At 39.6% G+C, this 19,841-nt stretch overlaps 2 protein-coding genes across 5 annotated transcripts in view; one reads left to right on the forward strand and one right to left on the reverse strand.

Annotated features, from left to right (window-relative positions):
- The window catches only part of LOC147256925 (SEC14-like protein 1), a 32,592-nt gene extending 29,741 nt beyond the window's left edge, over positions 1-2,851 (reverse strand). The window contains exons 1-3 of one of the 3 annotated variants that reach the window (XM_086210615.1): positions 2,430-2,851; positions 1,961-1,976; positions 951-1,040 (exon numbers count right to left, since the gene is read on the reverse strand). In XM_086210615.1, coding sequence (XP_086066741.1) covers positions 951-1,040; positions 1,961-1,966 — 96 coding nt within the window. In that variant the 5' untranslated portion in view covers positions 1,967-1,976; positions 2,430-2,851. The remainder of the gene's footprint in view (positions 1-950; positions 1,041-1,960; positions 1,977-2,429) is intronic. The other 2 variants (XM_086210616.1, XM_086210617.1) reach the window with 2 other exon arrangements.
- A 4,385-nt stretch (positions 2,852-7,236) lies between these two features.
- On the forward strand, positions 7,237-19,597 carry rasal3 (RAS protein activator like 3). 2 transcript variants are annotated; one of them, XM_086210618.1, is made up of 19 exons: positions 7,237-8,384; positions 10,056-10,195; positions 10,431-10,509; positions 11,765-11,832; positions 11,938-12,023; positions 12,417-12,546; positions 12,655-12,753; positions 12,875-13,549; positions 13,672-13,816; positions 13,900-14,044; positions 14,137-14,373; positions 14,538-14,739; positions 14,988-15,079; positions 15,180-15,302; positions 15,967-16,141; positions 16,294-16,404; positions 16,507-16,697; positions 16,910-16,994; positions 17,108-19,597. In XM_086210618.1, the coding sequence occupies exons 1-19, from the start codon at positions 7,784-7,786 to the stop codon at positions 17,216-17,218; spliced, it is 3,495 nt and encodes a 1,164-aa protein (XP_086066744.1). In that variant the 5' UTR covers positions 7,237-7,783; the 3' UTR covers positions 17,219-19,597. The 2 variants fall into 2 exon arrangements, with proteins under 2 accessions (XP_086066744.1, XP_086066745.1); XM_086210619.1 differs by lacking the exons at positions 7,237-8,384; positions 10,056-10,195; positions 10,431-10,509 and adding an exon at positions 10,557-11,334 and having other exon boundaries at positions 17,108-19,591.
- Positions 19,598-19,841: the final 244 nt, after the last annotated feature.

Here is a 19,841-nt window from a genome sequence, read left to right on the forward strand (position 1 = left end):
TGTGGTGGAACTTTCGCTTCACAGAACATTGAAGTACATTTAGATGTTGCACAATTGTTTTACACCTCAGTAATAGCAGTCAATCTTACACTTCTGATGGCTGCAAGAATCAATATAGATAATAATGAGAATCAATATAGATAATAATGATTCTGCCACTGGCAGATTCAGATACTTTTTTGTTTTGGACAATACTGAAGAATTTTTTTTGGTTGTCATTTTGTTAACCTCTTACATTATTCATTTTTTTAAGTCTTTAAGCCCTTTATCACACCATCTATGAGCACAACCTCAACCCTTATATTCCTGAAACATTTGATATAGCCTTTCATCTCATCAACTGATAAAACACTAGCCACTGTCATCGATAAATGCCACCTTTTGTGCCAACGGTCAACAACTGTCAACAAAGCAAATATCTGCCAATGCCTGTCCAAAATATACCTCAGGGTCCATATGACAGAGGATTGCAGATGGAAAGTGTCTTGTGGTTACATATTCTCTTAATTCAAAGTTGTCACAGTGGCACTGAACACAAGTCAAACATTCTTTTATTATAATCAGAGGCATTAGTGGTGATGAATGCCTGGTTTTACAGGTTTCTGTTGGAACAAGTACATGTTGTCACTACTTTTCTGAGGCCTCTATTGTAGTGTTACTGGATGTTCTGCAGATTTCTATGATAGACTCAACAATGCAGCTGCCAAACATCTGACTAAAAAGCTGTGAAAACTCAATTGATGACAAAGTAAAAAAGTAAACTGTATACAATGCCTTTACCTTTAGCAGCACTATGGATCTATACATCAGTCACATGCAAGGTGTGATATTCAAAGACTCCTCCCTGTGGGTGACCCCTGAAGCACCCACACACCATTATTACATAATCCTGCAGGTATAGCATGCAATATTCATGTAACCAGGAGGCAAATTAAGGTAAGGACACTTACCGCCATCACCAGCTCAAAGGGATGCTTATACACCCGCACAGGGGACTGGTACTTCTGCACCATGTTGGGGATTACAATAACACCGACAACCTAAGCAGAGAGAAGAATATTTGAAATGCAACAAAAACAAAATCATGATTTTTGGAAGACAGAAAAGCTGATATGTATGGCTTCATTTGATTCTATCACAGAATTGCATGTACTATGTACCCACTGCCAGAATTATAGGACTACAAGTACAGTACATCTGAAACTGGCCTTGTGACAGGAGTGTGTAATTATGTAAGGGTGTGTTTTAGCTAGCTGCATGAATTATGGCAAGTGCTTGTATATGTATGACTGTGCTGGCAAGCAGTCCAAAAATCTGGAACATTTTGTATAGTGATGGGCTAAGAAAGGAACTTCTCCTGAACGGACTTTCGTAAACCCATGTAAACAAGAGGCCGTACCACTGAAAACATCTAGGAATGTACATCAAATAAACTACACTCAGCTACAACTCTGAATGAGCACATCTCACTTAAACATGACAGCACACCATGTAATTACAATACAATACAGCATGTTCTCTTCTTTCTTTCTGACTTCAACAGTACTTTCAATGGAGTATTTAAGTCCATGCTAAACAGGGTAAACCTGAGACTCAAAACATGAGTGGAGGGAATCTTCTGGTCATACTGAATACACAAAATACATATTCATGTACTTAAAGATCAGAAAGCTGTGCTGTTAAAAAAATGTTATTTTTATGAGTGAAAAATCTTGGGAACTCCGTGTTCTGTGTGCTCAGCATGCTGATGCATGTTTGTAACGCCTACTATGTTGTGGTGGGATCCTGGAATGGCTGAAAGGAGGGGTGTGAGCAAACGTCCCAGTACTACTTACAAAAGGGATCAAGGAAGTTTGACTAATAATAACTGGGCTGGGACACACACAACATTAACATGTCGTCACAGTATAGCTCTATAGACAAAACAGTTGTAATGTCTGCTACAACAAAACATAATTACCGTCATGCTTGAGGACCTGCCAGAAGTTTTAAGAGTGTCAAAAAGGACAATCACGTCAGATTAAATTCAGAGGCACACTTCCAAACTTCAAAACCGGAATACCAGAACAACTCATGACAACTGCTGATCATTTATATTTCAATATCCCATATTCTCCCGGAGCAGTTTACTACTTGTTAGCGTTTATAATAGATTTCCGTTTGTCACTTATGAGGATCTTTGAAATAGTTTTAATGTCCATGCAAGAGAACATAATGTATCAGCGTATATATACCTTTAACAAAGAAAAAGTGTTTCATTTTAAAAAGCTGCTCTAATTATTGAAACGAATTTCTGAACAAGTACAATTATCTATCACATTTGGCATAGTGACACGGTTTGTCGTTAGCATACACAACAGTGCTGGCTAGCACACAAGCTAACGCTAACTTTATACATCCTTTACACAAAAATGTTAAGTGTTCCTTACCGGTTATTCAAACTGCTATATAAATAGAGGCTGGTTTTCTCGGGTTGTTCGCCGTTTCTTCTGGAAGGGCTATCCAATCTGAACTCTTTCCATTCCCTTCTTCGGCTCTCCACTTCGCCGGTTGTGGGCGTTCAGCTGTAGCCAGCACCAGCAGCTACCAATAGCTAGCTTTATTGTGCTAGCTGGCCATGTAGCCGGAGCTAAAAGGCTGACCGTGAGGCTAAGCTTCCGCACAGCACGGCCCAACAGTAGTGGACACAATATGTTTTCTGTAAACAAAATAAGCCCAACAGTCCACTGTTAAAGTACACCCGGGCAGGTACTGAAGTGTCGGCTCAGGGTGACTGACACTGTCCCTCTGTGATACCTCTCCTCCCGTGTCCGACCAACCTGCGATGCCTTGGCTCCTCCCAGTTCTCTAAGCGCTGGGTTTTTCCAGCTTCAAAGCAGCTCTATGCCGCAATATTTCTCCAGTGACGCGGTCTTGACAAACCATTAGTCTGGTCGCAAATGCAACTGCGAACAGCAGAGGAACGTCGTCTGCTCGTAAAGAAAATACTTACTCTCGCTGCACTTTTATTGTGCAGGCATCTCAAACAATTTGATGCTGCGAACATGTGCAGGGTCATTAGCCAACCAGTCTGTCCCCGTTGTCGAAGCAACATATTAAGTAGAAAAATGTAGGACAAGCTGTACAGTTTATTCCTAAAAAATAATGCAGCCAAGACATCTATTCTTAAATCGCATTTTTTAAGTGCACACCCCCATTTACAAAAATTTAAATGTCTAAGAATAAAATTTGATTTTATTTTATATAGTGACAGTGGAATCACATGATGGGGATTCATGTATTTACCAAAATTAACTTGTGACCAAATACTGCACAATTTCTATCAATTTGGCGTCATTAAGGGAGCAACTCAGGATTAGCTAGCAATGGAGTAAACACTTTGTATTTAAACTATTGGATAGGACAAAGTGCAAAGGGAGCAAATAAACAAGCACAGTAAGTGTGAGTTTGGAATGGTAGGGTATTAAGGGTTTAGGTTCTCAAGAGAAATCAGGCCTTCACCAGAAAATGCAATTAACAGTTCAAGTACTAATAATTAGGTTTCTTGATTTAATGGAGACTACTACCAACTGCAAAACTATCCAAAAACATCTGTTCATAAACTGTCAAACACATCGTCTGGTTTAATCAACGTCTTTATTCAGCACACATCTTTATGGAGCATGGACCATCACATTGTCAAGGAGATCTGAATTGAGTGGATAAACAAAAAAACTTCTATATTAACATTGCAAGATGAGTCATTTTTCTGTTATTGAGTGGGCAACATCACATTCAGAGTGGTTCCTGCTTCAAATTGGCCTCGATGCCACAGATTTTACTTTCTGTATTTTTTGCTCAAGTATTGACAGAGTTGCCTTCCTTCACACAATTTAATTATGTAATAAAACCACACCGGGCCCTCCAAGTGACAGTCTTAACATTACTGGTTCCTCAAGGTTCCAAGGTCAAGTCTAGGCTCTGATGGTGTGCAGGGTCTGAAATGACAGGGTTGTAGACAACTTTCGTGCAGTCTATGTATGTAAGCATGGCTCTCAGTCTTTAGATTTATGTAGATGCTGATTAGATTAAAACTTGAACGACTTTAATGAACTGGGTTGTTCAAGGACAAGCTCTTCATATCATTCAACATTTTAAATGATGAAAAGTAGTGTGTCCTTCCTTGGAGAGATGTTTCTGATTCTGTTGAACTCTCTGAAGTGGCAGGTTGCCATAACCTCACATAAGACGTCAATCCTGATGTAGGAGTCTGATAGTTACTGTATCTCTGTAAGGTAAAAGTATTTGTTGCTCTCAGCACTCTTTTCTCTAGTTTCACTTTCTTGTTCTCTGGCTGTACAAATAAATTCAAAAGTATCTATTTGATATAACTTTTTTTTTTTAATTTACTGATTTCCAACAATGTTTCTTGCTGTTTCATGGAAAAATAAATGTCAGAACTTCACAACAACTTTTAAGCTTCTCAGGTTTAAACACTCCCATCCTAATTATGTAAGAGGGTTAGCGGCGATGGCAGTGGGTGATAGCATTAAGGCGACTGCATTTAAAAGGGCAGGCTTGTTGAGTTTGGATCATACCAATACTGACCAACAATAGCAGTTGAACAAAAAAGGCAAAAATAAAAGTTCATGATTTGTCAGATAATGTCTGGCTGGAGAATACATCAGTGGTGTTCCATTGTGAATTTAAAATAGGATGTAGCAGCAAATATCACAGCTTTAGCTGAGATTTAGTCAAGGTTATAGCTAAAGGTCATCATGTGTTATGCAGCAAGTGGTTCTGCAAGAGCACACTTCTACATCAGTGAGGAAAGACAGAACAAATGCATCATTAAGTGGAGTGTACTGACAGCTTGGAGGCCTAAATGCTACGTTACTATGATACCCTATAATCAGATCCAGCTGGGTATGCCTACACTGCATCATCATTCTCTTTCACTTGCATTCTTCTTCTCTGTATTACATCGGCCCTTCAGTTTAACAGCTGATAGTGCCTTTCATGCCCAAATATGAAACTGATCTTTCAGTCATTTTGTGCACTTGAAGTCAAATGTCATTTTTATCCTTCAGATCAGGGGTTTGCTACATTTGTTTTAATATGAAAAAACATATCTTCTCTTTATCTTTCATTCCTGCTTACATTTCTCATATAAATAATAACTTTTGTGTCAGGAGCAGAAAATAGACAAGTCTGAATGTGTTGTGAAAGAAAATAGTGTTCTATTATGACCTGAGATTTAAAATGGGTGTGCAGTGCTCTCTATTGGACAATAGCTGCAGTTACCAAAAACTGCAAACATGGTCGTCACAGTATGAAGGGGAGCCATGAGTATAATTCAGTGTTTTTGTTTTTTCAAAGCTCACTTGTCAGACTTCATCAGACCCTAAACAAGTAACAAGATCACAATTATTTTCAACTTCTTGGTTTCAAGTGAGCTATTTGAAAAGGCTGTTTGGAAACATTGCCTTCATTATGTAGAAAAAAATCTTTTCAGTGTATCCTTTCAGAATTGAATCATCTGCATCATTGGTAATGAGTGTACCAAGGTGAAACACAACGATCCTCAGGGCTTCATTCTGGGACCTCTTTCATTTATTATCTGTATGTTCTACTGGCTCAGGTTATGGGAAACAACAGAAATGTCTTAATTTAGTTATACTGATGAGGGAAAGCACACTGTCACAGCCTTTTATTGAATAATTGAAATGCTGATCGTGGCAATACAAAAGATTCACAAGTACATCAAACCAATCAATGTGCCCAAATCAAATTCACTTCAGCTTAAGCAAAAAATGTTTTTGGAGCCAAAGAAGTACAATTCCGAGTAACTGCTCATCTTCTGTTGCTGTGAAGGACTGATATCTTGGCAATTTTAAGTCCATGCATTTATTAGCAGTAAACTGAACTGTGTGGAGGTGATTACAGAAAGTTTGTCAGAGATTTATAACTGTTTCCAGATGCTAGTCTCATGCTTTCACTATGACTAAGTGGATCACATCCCCTCAGAACTTTGCACTGGTTTCTTGATCATCAAAGATTTGCTTTTAAAAGTGATGGTTCATAAAGAAATGGCTGGCCAAAGACCAAAATTAACCCAGTTACATGAAGTTTACATGGTTAAAATTAAAAATTGGCTTTATGTTTCTTGAGGAAGTATTTTGAGCTCTTGACATATTTTCCTCTGTTCTTTAGGGACCTTTTTTGTCCATGCATCTCTGATCTAACTCTATTTTGTCCATATATTCAGAAATACGTTTCTCACCGTTTACATTCAGTTTGTTTTGTTTTGTTTTAAATTCTGCTGAGAAAGAGAGAGCAGGAAAAAAAAAACACAAAAAACAAAGACCGTTATGCTTTCTTGCCTTTTACATTTTATCTGAAACTCAACTGATGCCTTGGAGCTTGAACATAAAAAATAAACTGGCTGCTAGTAAAGGAAATTTACTCTAGACTAAATCTATTTTTGACACCACTTAAGTTATCATTAAACCATTAGTATCAATAGGTGGGAACAGTCACAAGATAGCCTAAGTAATACTGAAGACACATCTACTGATCCCTGGAAGAATAGCTATTTCATAAAAGGTTACATTTAAATATGGAGCGATATGAATGTCTTTCACACCTAATTTATCATTATAAATTGTACTATCTGTCTATGTGTCTAAAAACTTGTCTAACGGGATGCATTAGCATTTGGAACTGGTTATCCTATGATAGCTGACATGAGCAGTTGCATGTCACACCATTCGGACATAACAAAACAAAACAAAACAAACAAAAAAATCAAATGCAGAAATGTCCTGCATGTGTGTAAGAGCCAAGTTGTGTGTCTGCAGGAAGTGGTTTACAGAGTCTAACAAACCCATTAGAGCAGGAAGTGTGGCCTCATTGTGACAGGAAACTGATCTCAACAGTCAACAGTCCAAAGACTCACAGGTAGCTGACAAGTGAATACCGCTTACAGATCCTAGATCAACAGTTATGAATTTATGCTTCCTTAGGCAGAACATTCTGTCATTTCTCACGGTATTTCACAAGTATAAATCTAAAATATGGACCAACAGGAAATCAATCTCAGGTACTTCATTTGAGCCAGAGATTTATCAAATTCATCTTGTACATTCTCCGTAGAAACAAAAGATTGAGGGGGGGGGGGGGATCTTTCAAACTCTGTCAGAGATACAGCAAAAGGTTTTTTTGGACTCTACACATTACTTCTCGTACTTATACTGAAGCAACAGGCTGGCTTTGACACAGGTAGCCACAACAGATCAATTTACTCAGAATCACACTAAAAATGGAATGTACATGTCCATTTGAATAACTTGCCAATTTCCTCAAACTTGAGGTAGACACATGAACTTTCCTGCATCTGAAGAAAGGTTTTTGACAAAACGGGAGTAAAACGGGAAGTGATGAGGAAGGGGAGTTTGTAGGAGAAAATATCAAAGGTAGAACAAAGGGCGATTCTGAAAAATAGGTGAACTTCTCTTTGTCAGTTCATGAGGAAGCAAACAGACAGAGTTGGTCTCTTCAGCAAAGCAATCACAGACAGCGCAGCTGGTTCCATATTGTTGCCAAAAAAACATTTTTGCAAGACAGGAAATGAGAGAAGAAGAGCGATAGCACCAGTGGTGAGTACGTCGTCATCCTTAACACATGCGAAATTCTCCATCTTAGTGGTACATCAGAAGCTTGGCAAGCGAGTTCTTCAACGAAGGGACTGTGTGCATACAAAGTTTTGAATTAAAAAACATTGAGAAGACACAGGAAATCTAAAATGGGCACTGAAGAAAAAGAAGATGAGCTTGGATTGGAACAAGAATCACCACAGAAGGAAAAGGAGTCTCCTGTAGATAATCATCAAGGACAAACACCTGAGTCCACTGACCCCCTAAACACATACAAATGGCACACTGGCTCGAGGGGAACACTTGAAGAGGGGAACAAAGATGGAACAGGAGGAGCAGCTTGTTCCACATCTACAATTGATAAGATTCAGAAAGCAAACAAATGGAGCAAGATGCAAAGCTGGCGCAAGGCCCTGAGTGAGGACCCTGGAGACAAGAGTTCTTGTGGGAAAGGTAGAGATGCAACCAAGCTGGATAAGGGTACCGGAGGAGCGCGAAAAAACCCCTTCAGAAGGGCGCTGTCTGAGCCTCCTGGGTCCCTGTTTGCCACCCTGTCCCCCTCCTCCAGCTCTGCCAGTTCAGCTCAGGCAGCAACATCACCAGCTGCTGCAGAGGCCTCTGGGTTCTCCTCCACAGACCCTCAGCGGGGAGGTGGAGGGGCGCTACTCAAGAGGTACCTGAGGACTGTGTCTCAGAAGCTCAAAAGGCCCAAGCTACAAAGTCGAAGCAGCACCCCGACATTACTGCCAGGTAAGGAGCCTGAGGAGCAAAAATCAATTTAATGTATGAGTTGAATTTCTGTACTTGGCATGCTTTGGAAACTGCTGGATAAGTGAACTGTTGTCAATGATATAATAGGGTTTCTTCACTTCAGATATGAATAGAAAAACTAAAATGAATAGTTTCAGAACTTCAAGCATAACAGCAGATTAAAAAAAAATTAAGTTATTAAATCCAGGCATGGTTGAATTAGAAGGCAATTCATAGCTACAAGTCACCTGGAGATGAGAGTTCATCAGATGTAGAAATAAATCAGACACTGCCAATAGAGGAGAAATTTGAGATTGTAGCAGGTACTTGAAGTTATTCCCAAGTGACCATCTCTTCAGCTGCACAGATGAAAATATCCTGCTTGAAATGAACTCAATTTACAAGACAAGTCTTTGTACAAACTACTTCACTTTTTGTACAAAAAAAATACATTTGCCGGTTAAGTCAACTCGGTTTTAACAGTCCTCCTTTTTGTGAGTCTGTGATAAAATACAGAGCCAAGGAGTGGCCACACAAAGAGTAATGTAACTAGATCCCACGATTTGATTAAATTGTGGCCACAAGATATATCCTTTCCCGTAGGAAACTTCAGTTTTATGCTGATACAAAGTTAATTCTTACTATTTAGACTCTGCAAAGGCTATCAAAGTTTTAACTTCATTTATTGTTGCATATTAATGCTGGCTCCTTTGAATAAGGTAAGCAGGGTCAACTAAGAATTACAATAATTTAAAAAAGTCCAAACTTAACTGTTCAATGTCCTTCATGTTTAAAACTTGTAAAAATTGGGGGGAATAAAGAGCTTCCTACATACTCCTATTCATTATCAGCAACTGATAATGAATATAGTGATATTGAGTCTAAGATCTTATATAAGTTAAATCAGAAACCTCAGCAAGCTACAGGAAAACTTTAAGGGAATCAGAATAAAAAAGAAGTCAGAAAACACAGACAAGGCTGCTCACCAAGGACAGGCTTATGTGATTTAAAAAAAGACGTGATGAAAGTTTTCTTTTATAAGAGGAAAATCATTTCTAAAATCTTTCTGATTTCATATGCAAAAAAATTCAAACACTGATAAAGTATGATTAAGTTTATAACATTTGCATATAATAACTAAAAAAGGGGAAACACCATCAACATCATTGAATATATTTATTTTATCTCTCTATTCTTATTATTGTGGTTTTTCTATAGATTATTCTAATTCCAGCATTTTTGAAAATGCTTGATATAATTCATTATCATGACATAAGAACTTTTATTTAATTGTGACTCACATTTAGTTCTTTTTCTTTTAAATCCCACACAATATTGTTGATGGAAAAAAAACATTTTGAAGACACAAATCTATTTTGATGTATGTGGATACCAGGAAAACACAGGATGTGCGCAGCTCTTGGTGAAGTGAGAGATGGTATCTTTAAAAACTTTGCAAATGGGAGTGGCTAAGTGTTGTGAGAGATAAGAGCCATCATGCTGTATTTACCAAAAATAGAAAACAAACAAGGGCCCGTGTGTGGCTGTAATTATGGCCCTGAAATATCCAAATCTAATTCAGCTTTAAAATCAATTTCCCGTAACTAGAGAAGCTGTAACAATAAGAACAATAGCGTGTGTCGTGTGTTTGATTGTATAATTGTGTGGTAGATGTGGGTGAAGCTGAAGCTGCAGCTGCACCCTCGGAACTCCCAAGACTACAATGGGCACCACCTCAGGAGGTACCCTTATGGGACATTAGCAGCTGTGTTCTTGAAGATGGACAAATTCTCATCTCTGCAGGGGAAGAGGTATCAGCACACACTCCACTCAACCACTCAGCAGAGGTCTCTTACATGTTCACACAGTTCAAATCTACAAAATGACATTCCAGAGAAATATGTTGCATTATGCTTTCAGTTACACAAACACAAACAATTTCAATATGTTTTTGAAGTGACAGACTGAGTGTGTGTGTGTGTGTGTGTGTGTGCTTGTGTGTGTGTGTGTTTTTGTGTGTTTGTGTGTGTCTGTGTATGTCTCCAGCCAACAATATGGACTCGAAGCCGTGTAGGTAGCGTCCTATCCAACCAAAGCATGCAGAACCTCATGGATATTGACACAGGTCAACACACACACACACACACACACACACACACACACACACACACACACACACACACACACACACACACACACACACACACATCCTTGTACTTATATCTTTGTGAGGACTTTCATTGATGTAATACATTCCCTAGCCCCTTAACCCCTAAAACATCTCAATTGACTACCTGACCCTAATCTTGACCCTCAACCTAACCAGAACCTGATTCTAATCTCGACCCTAAAACCAAGTCTTGACCTTCAAACGTCCCTTTGAAGATGTGGGGACCAGCAAAAATGTCCTCACTCTGTTGGTTAAATACGTTTTCTCGTCCTTAATATGTAGCAAGTACAAGAACACACACAAACACAAACACACACACACACACACACAATCTCACCAAATGCCAAACAGACACACATTTTTCAAATTTTCAGAGAACATCGAATCATTTGGAAAGTGGATAAGCTGGACAACCACTGACATCACATCAACAAGAAGTATGAATTTGCAGAAAGCTACACAGGAAATAGCAGAATGTTAATGCGAGCGTGTCTATCAAATTGCTTCCTCTACGTTTTTTGAGGAAGATAGCATCACATTAGAGTGTTTAGAGAGAGAGGGGGCATAGCCTGTGTCCATTCAACTCTAGATCTGAAGAGACTCTGATGCTGCCCTGAACTTGGGATTTTACTGGTTAGTTGTGTATTAGTACCAGCATCTACTTCACAAAGACAGAAGACGCAATGCTGCAAGCACAGAGATTGAAGAAACAAGACTGAGGTGCATCTTGGTTCTAAATGATGGGATTTAGACGCTGGATTGTGTGTGGCAGTGCTTTGGGTAAGCAAAGACTATTAGTTTTAGTATTAATAGGAATGTTTGCAAGACAGGTGCAGGTGCAGTTGAAGTAAACTTTACTGTGATAGCTATACCTCCAGCTGAAAACCACATCCTGTATGTCCCAATTTGCATATTACCTCATACTATAGCCTTGACTGTTGTTTGTGAACACTTCCTTCTGTGGAAGTACTGATATAAGTACCACTGAATTAACTGTGGCAGAGTTTGAAGGAGAGGTTTCAAATTCAGCAAGAACCTACCAATCACTGAGTTGATTCACATAACTTAAACAAGCAAACACGACAGAGGAAAGTACTGACCACAACCCCTAATTTATGTTTCTATGTGCACAATTGTGTGATATTAATTTAATATGAGGTTTCCAGATTATCATACTACATTTCATCTTTGGGGTTTACCTTTCCTTCAGAATGTAGTCCAGACCATGTCGGGCTACCAGGGGTCCCTCGACCAAAGAACCAAGAAGGTGGTGTGAGGGTGAGTGTTAGACATCAGAGATAAAACAAATCTGTTAGTCCCCATTTCCTGTCAATGGAATACATAATTGCCCTCATTCCCCATGCTTGCCTTCTTTGCCCTAAGGCACTGATCAAGCGACGACTTGAGAGCAAAGGCAAGAGGAATGGCAACACTCAAGTAAACAACATGGGCCTGCACAAAGGAAGCAGGTAAAATGCACTGTAATGTCAATGAAGGCAAAGAGTACAGTCCAGGAATATTTAGACATTCATGCAAATGTTCCTTTTTGACTAGAATACAATATATTTGAGATGAAACCTTCAAATTCAAATCCATAGTGGGTTAGCTGTGCTGGTCCACCTCCAGTTTATCCAACCTGTTTTATCCTATCAGAGTCACAAGACCGTAATAATAATGTTTTCATGCTTCAAACTCAACCCCAATATACATCAACTCCTGTGTAAGGTCTACCTTAACATTTCTAATCTTCTCTTAGTGGGGCAGTGGGTAATAGAAGCTTCAAGTTCATTGCCCTTAATAAACAAATTCTCACTTTCTTTTCACTTTTTTCAACCACTTTTCCTCACTCTTTTTTATTTAAGGCACTATGGCTCTCGGGAGTCTGTGTCAATCCCTGTCAGTGCAGTAGGAAGTCTGGATCTCAGTGCAGATACCAGCACTGTCATTAGACCGGTCCACAGCTCTATTTTAGGGGAGAAATACTGCTTTGAGGTATGCACTTCTCCTTTTCTGACAAAATTCCAGTACGTACAATGTCCTCCATTTACTAGGAAAATAAATGTGTGATCTTCACAATAATGTTTGTTTTGCTATACTTAGGTGATAAACTCTGAGAACACACATTGCTTTGGCTGCTCCTCAGCGGCAGAGCGCGATCGTTGGATTGAAGATCTGAGACGAGCTGCCCAGCCAAATAAAGTGAGCTATTATCCCTTTGTTTAAAAAAAAGTCTTCAGTGATGTAAAAATAAAATTGCTGCTAAAAGATATTTCAAATAAAAATGCTAATAAGTAATATCTTAATTCATCATGGTCTACAGGATAACATTGAGCGCACCGAAAACTCTTTAAGTCTCTGGCTAAATGAAGCGAAGGATCTCCCACCCAAACGGCGTTATTACTGTGAGGTCCACCTTGACGGGACCCTGTTTGCCCGTACCAGCACTCGAGCTGTTGGCAAGGCTTCTAACCGCTCCAGCCTGACCGGGGACAGCACAAATGGGTCTTCAGGAGGCCTGGGCACCACTGGAGGTGTAGCAGCTGGATGTCAGCTATTCTGGGGTGAATTCTTTGAGCTTGACAACCTGCCTTGCATCTCCCAAATCACCCTGCATCTCTTCCGCGAAGAGGACCCCAAGAAAAAGCGACATTCTCGAGATGAGTCCAGCCTTCACCCACTGGGTAGCGTGGCCATATGTTTATCTGAGATCCGAGGGAGGACCTTTCAGGAGAAGTGGTATCCCATCACACCATACAAGGCCTCAGGATCAGCTGGGAACAAAGAACTTCTTGGGCTACAGGCTTCACTTCGTATCAAGGCCCGTTTCCAGAACCTGCAGGTCTTGCCTATGGAGAAATACAAGGAGTTTGCTGAGTATGTGACGGTTGATTATGTCGAAATGTGCCAAAGCTTGGAGCCACTTCTGAATGTGAAGGAAAAGGAAGAGCTGGCAGGTGCTCTTGTCCATGTACTGCAGAGTATCGGCAAGGCCAAGGTGAGGATTTAGGCTGTGTTTTTTTGAAAAACTCGGTGGAAAAAAAAATAGTCTGACATAATCTTGAATAAATAAAAAAAAGGAAGGAATATTCTCACATTTTCCTTGCACCAATATTTCAGGAGTTCCTCATTGATTTGGGCAGTGCTGAGGTAGAGCGTCTTGGAGAGAAAGAGGCGCTGATCTTCAGAGAAAACACACTTGCCACAAAAGCCATTGATGAATATATGAAGCTTGTTGGACAGAAGTACCTCATTGACACACTAGGTAGTGTAGCTCTTCAGTAAGATGACTTCTTGTAATCGGTGTGCTGGTTAGAACATTGATTTCACAAAACTTGTTCTTTTCAGGTGACTTCATCAGCCGTCTTTATGCCACAATGGAGAACTGTGAGGTTGACCCTCGTAAATGTCCTGCCTCTGAACTGTCAAACAACCAGAGGCACTTGAAGGAAACCTGTGAAGAGGTGGTCCAGAAAATTATTCAGATACATGGGTAAGAAAATGAAGCACATAATAAGTTAATTTCATTATGAAGATGGAAAAAGAAAATTCACATATGCATACTGACATGTTTCATGCCACCAGACCCTTCCCTGAAGAGTTACACAAGATCTTCTCAAGCTGGATGGAGCTGTGTGAAGACCAGGGCAGACCAGAAATCGGCCAGCGACTTATTTCTGCTTCCCTCTTCCTCCGCTTCTTATGTCCCGCGATCCTCAGTCCCTCCCTCTTTGGTCTGGCCCAGCCTTACCCAGAGCCAAACACCCTCCGTACTCTGACTTTAACAGCCAAGGTCATCCAGAATCTGGCCAACTTTACTCTGTGAGTCAATTTATCAGCATTGGCAGTCAGACCGATAAGATTTTTGGATATGTACCTCAGCATAAGATCTTTTGACTTACATAGAAATATGTATTCCAAGACCTGTAATCGTATCATCTTGGCTTAAGGCATTTTTGTTGACAAAACCTTTTGTTCTTTCTCAGGTTTGGAGAGAAAGAGGAGTACATGCTCTTTATGAATGAGTTCCTAGAGCAGCACTGGGACGGAATGAGAGGATTTCTAAAAACAGTGTCCAATCCAGACTCCGAAATCCAAATGACATCCTTCGATGGTTATGTGGATCTACCTCTGCGCTTGGCTGTGTTACATGGACTGCTGGTAGACATCATCTATCAGAGGGACCAGGTAGGATGCAAAACCAGTTTTTGATTTGCTGCACTCAATCTTCATTTTTAGTGTATGCTTTGATCAGTTTCATTCATTAGGTTGTATCATTGAAAGAAACAAAAATGAATTTCTGTCTGACTCATTTTGGATGGAATCAAGTACATCCAACCGTATTACAGTCCAATTTTCATTGATCAGTTTACCATTGCATGTTTGAAGAGAGAGCATGTTTACAGGGTGTAACATGCAGCATGATTCTCCCTCAGGAAATAACTGACAAGCTACACCCTCTACCTTTGATTCTGAACCAAATAACTGAGTCACTGGGCCCAGAGGCACCCCGGATCATAGTTAGCAGGTATGGTGAAGGCCCATAATATATTGACTTGACGGCAATTTTTCATAAATGATAAACTCGAGCATGGTTACATCTTACTGAAGCAGGCTCTTTCTTGCAGCCAAATGAGACCATCCAAGCCAGTGTATGTTCCGCCCAAAGACTTGGGAAAATACAGTCCTCACCAGTCCTCTCTCCAGCAGCTTCCTGTGGACTCCAAAGGCCTAAAAGATGCATATGAACGGTACCGTGTCAATCATAAAGCTCAGCTTTTGGATGATCATGAAGACTGAATTTTGACTGTGTCTGATGTCATGTAACATTGGTCCATCCATAAATTTTGTTTAGCTGTGTAGTTCCTGGTGGTATACCATTATAGTAAAGGGCCAGATCTGTAGATGCTCAACCTCAAGATATTCTCTCCAAAGCTAAATTCTCCAAGGTTAATGTAAACCTTCCAACCATGTCTTGGGAAGTTTGTTCTGGGAGGAATGGCCAAACAAATGCCCCGAGGAGCATGAAAGGCAACCACCTGATGCTGAGCAGAAACTCTTTCTGAGCATTTGAGTTCTTCGCACTACTCAATCACAGTTTCAAGTGTTCAGTCACAAACTAGAAATCAAGATAAGGCATAGAAATTAGTCCAACGAGCAAGACAAGCCAATCTAACACTTTTCTTGACAATAGGAGTCATTAACACTATACATTTTCTTGCTTCATGCTTGACATTTTCCTGAAAACCGAATCATTTTCAAACTTGTATGAACCATCTGCTAAGTCTAGTTTTTGATGTCGGTATTATGCATCAGATTTAAAATGATTCACAGCTTTGATAAATGTTGTCTGTTTATGTACAGCATTTGAAAAATACATACAATTATTTTTTTTTAATTCAATTGGGAATGTAGACCTCAAAGGAGTAAGAAAGAGGGGAAACCACTCACCAGAACACAGAGTGCCCCATACAGTCGTCCTGGACAGATAAAGCGACTGAAGAGGCAGACAAGTTCAGAAACTCTGCCAACAGCTGACCATGAACACGACATGGAGACGAACGAACCCCAAATCTCTTCACCACAAACTGTAAGTAAGAAGGTGAATTTGCACAACTACTTTGGCTACAGCACTAAGCAGGACCTGCGCTGCAATACCTCACACTTGTTTTTCTTTTTTAAATAAATGCATTATTGTTGCTTTGCTGGTTAAGCAGAGGTGATATCTTTCTCTTATTTCAGAGAGAGAGTATCAAATGTCCACCTGCACCAGTTCCCTGGATAAAAGACTTACACAACAGGGAGCCCAGTGAGCTGAAGACCCCAGATGATGAGTTTAGTGTGCTCGATAAGGTATGTGATACCTGCTATCTACAACTCTAATATACAATTGGCTAGAGTTTCTGATTTCACTGCTTAGTTTCTTAAAATATTAATTGGTGCATTGCACACCAGCATGCTCAAGAGCTCTCCGAGCTTCGTCTGGGGATAGAGCAGGTGACAGAGCGTGAGCTGGATATGGCCAAGCGGCTAGAGGACTTCATTATCCAAAGCCAGGACCAGAATTCGATGCTGCTGGCTGAAGTGAATGAGCTCAGGAATCAGCTGGCTGTGCGAGAGGAGCAGCTTGCCAGTGCCACCTTCAGGTAAGACTGTGGACCCAACAGCGGTCTTTGTATCATCGGCGAAAGGTAGCTAGGAAATACATTTACAGATTTTCCCCATCAAACTCCTTCAGTTTACTGTTTTGCTTGTATTCGCCCTCAGTCATGTGCATAACAGAACTAAAAGTGTCAAATTAATGTCACCATTGATGAATTAATTTGGATTGAGCATCTCCACTGTTTGTACCTGACAGGTTGGGTGTGATTGAGGAAGAGAGGGAGGAAGATGAGAGGAAGCTGAGTGTTGCTATTGCTGCAGCGAAGCGAATGAATGTACTGGTAAGACACACAGAAAAGCTAGTTGTATTGCAAAGATGAAATGAAGGTTCAGGCATCAGCTGAACAGCACTTGATATATTGTAAAATACTTTTTTTCCCCCATGTGCTCAAAGGAGGAGCAGTTTGCAGGCTTGATGAAGGATCTTCAGCAGCTTAGTGAGGCCTCCAACAGTGGACAAAATAATATGCAACATCCTGAAAAGCCACACATCAACAGCAACTGAAGCTTGAAAGGCAAAGCTTCAGAGGAGTGCTATCACCACATTTGTATACATAATTATATATAGGCGAAGTAGAAGAACTGTCTCTTCATTGATGATTGAACAAAAATTCTAAGGGATATGTTTGTGAGACAATTCCTGCAGAAATGAACATGAAATTAGTAAGATTCTTCTTAATTTCAGCTTTTAATGTAAATCAGTTCTGTGCTTTAAAACACCTCATAAATAATATACTATGCTGTGGACATCTGAGTGCATTCTGAAGTGTGTCAGGAAAAATAGTGCACATGAATTTATTTGGTGCAGGGTTGATATGTAATTTTACTTTACTTTCCCTGGCATGGAAATTGGCATTTTCAAATTCCCTGACTTTCCTGTGTTTTTCATGACCATATGGATTTGGCTATGATCAGTATATTTTTTTTAATCATGACAATGGATCAAATGTAATATGAAATTACCTAGAAGTAAGAAACCCAGAAAGAAACATCCCCTCCAGAGATCAGCCTTGTTTTTAGTGTTTTACTGCATTCTAGTGGCCAGGGAAAAAAACCAATCACTTCAGGTTTAAACTCAGTTCTGACATTTGACTTCACATGCTTCAAGTGACAGAAAACTAGTATTCAACTACATTTATTTTTTGAAAATTGCAAACATGATGATTAATATTAACAGCCAGTGAAATAACAGAATATCCAACATTCCTAAAAAAATGTTATAATTCAGTAATATGAACAAGACTCAGCTCACCAACTGACAAACTGGACAAAGGCCCAGGTGTCTCAAAGGCTCTATTTTCACATTGGGGTATTTAAAAAAGAACTCTTGTGGTGATCTGGATTTCAGAGAAAGGTGTTAAAAGTAAGTCTCAAGTCTCTGTAGTCTCAAGAAAACTGTTAGATGTCCATTTGATAAAATTTGCGTTTCTTTCACCTTCACAGTGGGATTAATAATGAGCTGCAGGCTATATGATGCCCAGGTGTTTGCTTATTCACCTCTGACTTTCTCTTAATCATCTAACTGTCTATCCCAATCTATTGCACTCAGTAGGCCAGACTGTATTTCTCCAGGGGGCCGGGGGGGGGGGGGGGTTCTCAGTCTACTATGCATATAAATGAAATATTACTAATGTCATAACATGATATCTTTGTTCAGAAAACTGCGCAAAGTCAGGTAAATTTAGAGTATCAATCAGCCTCGTCCCCTCTTGATGTCTTTGGACTGTGGGAGGAAGCAGGAGTACCTGGAGAGAACCCACGCAGGAACAGGGAGAACATGCAGACTCCACACAGAAAGATCCAGTGCCCGAGCCGGGGCTTTAACCCGGAACCTTCTTGCTGTGAGGCGACAGTGCTGACCACTGCACTGTAGTGCCGCCCAAGCATGATTTCATCTATTAAAACAAAAAAGCAACAACAACAATCAGCATCAGTCAGTAATGACAGAAAAATAATACTACCTGCAAATCAAAATGTTGACGATGGCACTGAGCTTGAAAAACGTATTTTCCCACATTCCAAGCTGTTTCACCTTAGATTGATTGAGCACCTCAGAATGATAGAAACCTAGCTAGATTTTGAGTACTGCGTTGTGGAAAAATGGGTTGCAACTCAACCTGACTGAGCCATCTCTATATCATTCAGTCTTGATATGCTCTGCAAAAAAAGTCCACTCGATGTTGGTGTGTCTGCAAGTAGAGAGTGCCTTTTGGTTCAGCTCCTAATTAAAAGAAAGCATTTTCAAAGAGAAAACCAAAATTTTAGTTTAAGAGGACTTCAAAAAACATGTACTTGATGCAAGGAACTGAAGTTAAATAATGTGCTCTAGAAAATATGTCTTTATTGTGGTAAAAGAAGAGAAGCTGGTGTGTTGTAATTAAATATTTGCAGCAAAATAAAAATGTCAGACTGTTCAGTGTTGTCAATGTTAGACTTTATGATTCAATTCTATATGGTAAGTTAAAGATTGCACTAAGTTCATACATCTACTATTTTTTATGACATGAGAAACTGAAAATTTATTGTTAATTCTGTAGCACTACATACCCAGGCAGACAATAGATGAACAATGATGAGTGTTAAACAACAAAAAGGGTTAACACTCATCATTGTTCTTCTATTGTCTGCCTGGGTACGTAGACAGACAATAGATGAACAATGATGAGAGCTTTCCAATGTATGACTCAGTAACAATATAAACTATTTACTGTATGAATATATGTGTTCATTTAACAGCAACAATGCAAATTAACATAGCACCTCTAAGGAAGACTACTGTATTATATAGGGCCTATTTTAAGGTGTGTTCCCACGTTCGTACAATATACCATTACTATGATTAAAAACAAAGTAAAAGCCTTATATCACACATTTTGCTTCTGTCGCACCTCTGCCATCTGAAGATCACCTGGGCCCAGTGTGCGGCGTTTCTTGGCCAGCTGAGATACACTGCCACTGTGTTCTCCACATAGAGTAGGGAATCTCTGAACAAAACCAGAAGAGAAAAGTTAAGCTTTAGTTGCAAGATAAAATAACAAGAAATGTTAAGTTGTTTTAGCATCATGGACATTAACACAATATCAGTATTATTAAACAGCAAAACATATCAATTAATTTACCTCATCTTT

The sequence above is a fragment of the Aulostomus chinensis genome, chromosome 8 (assembly GCF_037954235.1).
Source record: "Aulostomus chinensis isolate RoL2024-O1b breed Wild chromosome 8, RoL_Achi_v1.0, whole genome shotgun sequence".
Lineage (NCBI taxonomy): Eukaryota > Metazoa > Chordata > Actinopteri > Syngnathiformes > Aulostomidae > Aulostomus > Aulostomus chinensis.

Coding starts and splice junctions, on each gene's coding strand:
- rasal3 (XM_086210618.1), top strand. CDS start 7,784: ATGGGCACTGAAGAAAAAGAAGATGAGCTTGGATTGGAACAAGAATCA. Junction 14,740..14,987: donor TCATCTATCAGAGGGACCAG/GTAGGATGCAAA, acceptor ATTCTCCCTCAG/GAAATAACTGACAAGCTACA. Junction 16,995..17,107: donor CGAAGCGAATGAATGTACTG/GTAAGACACACA, acceptor ATGTGCTCAAAG/GAGGAGCAGTTTGCAGGCTT.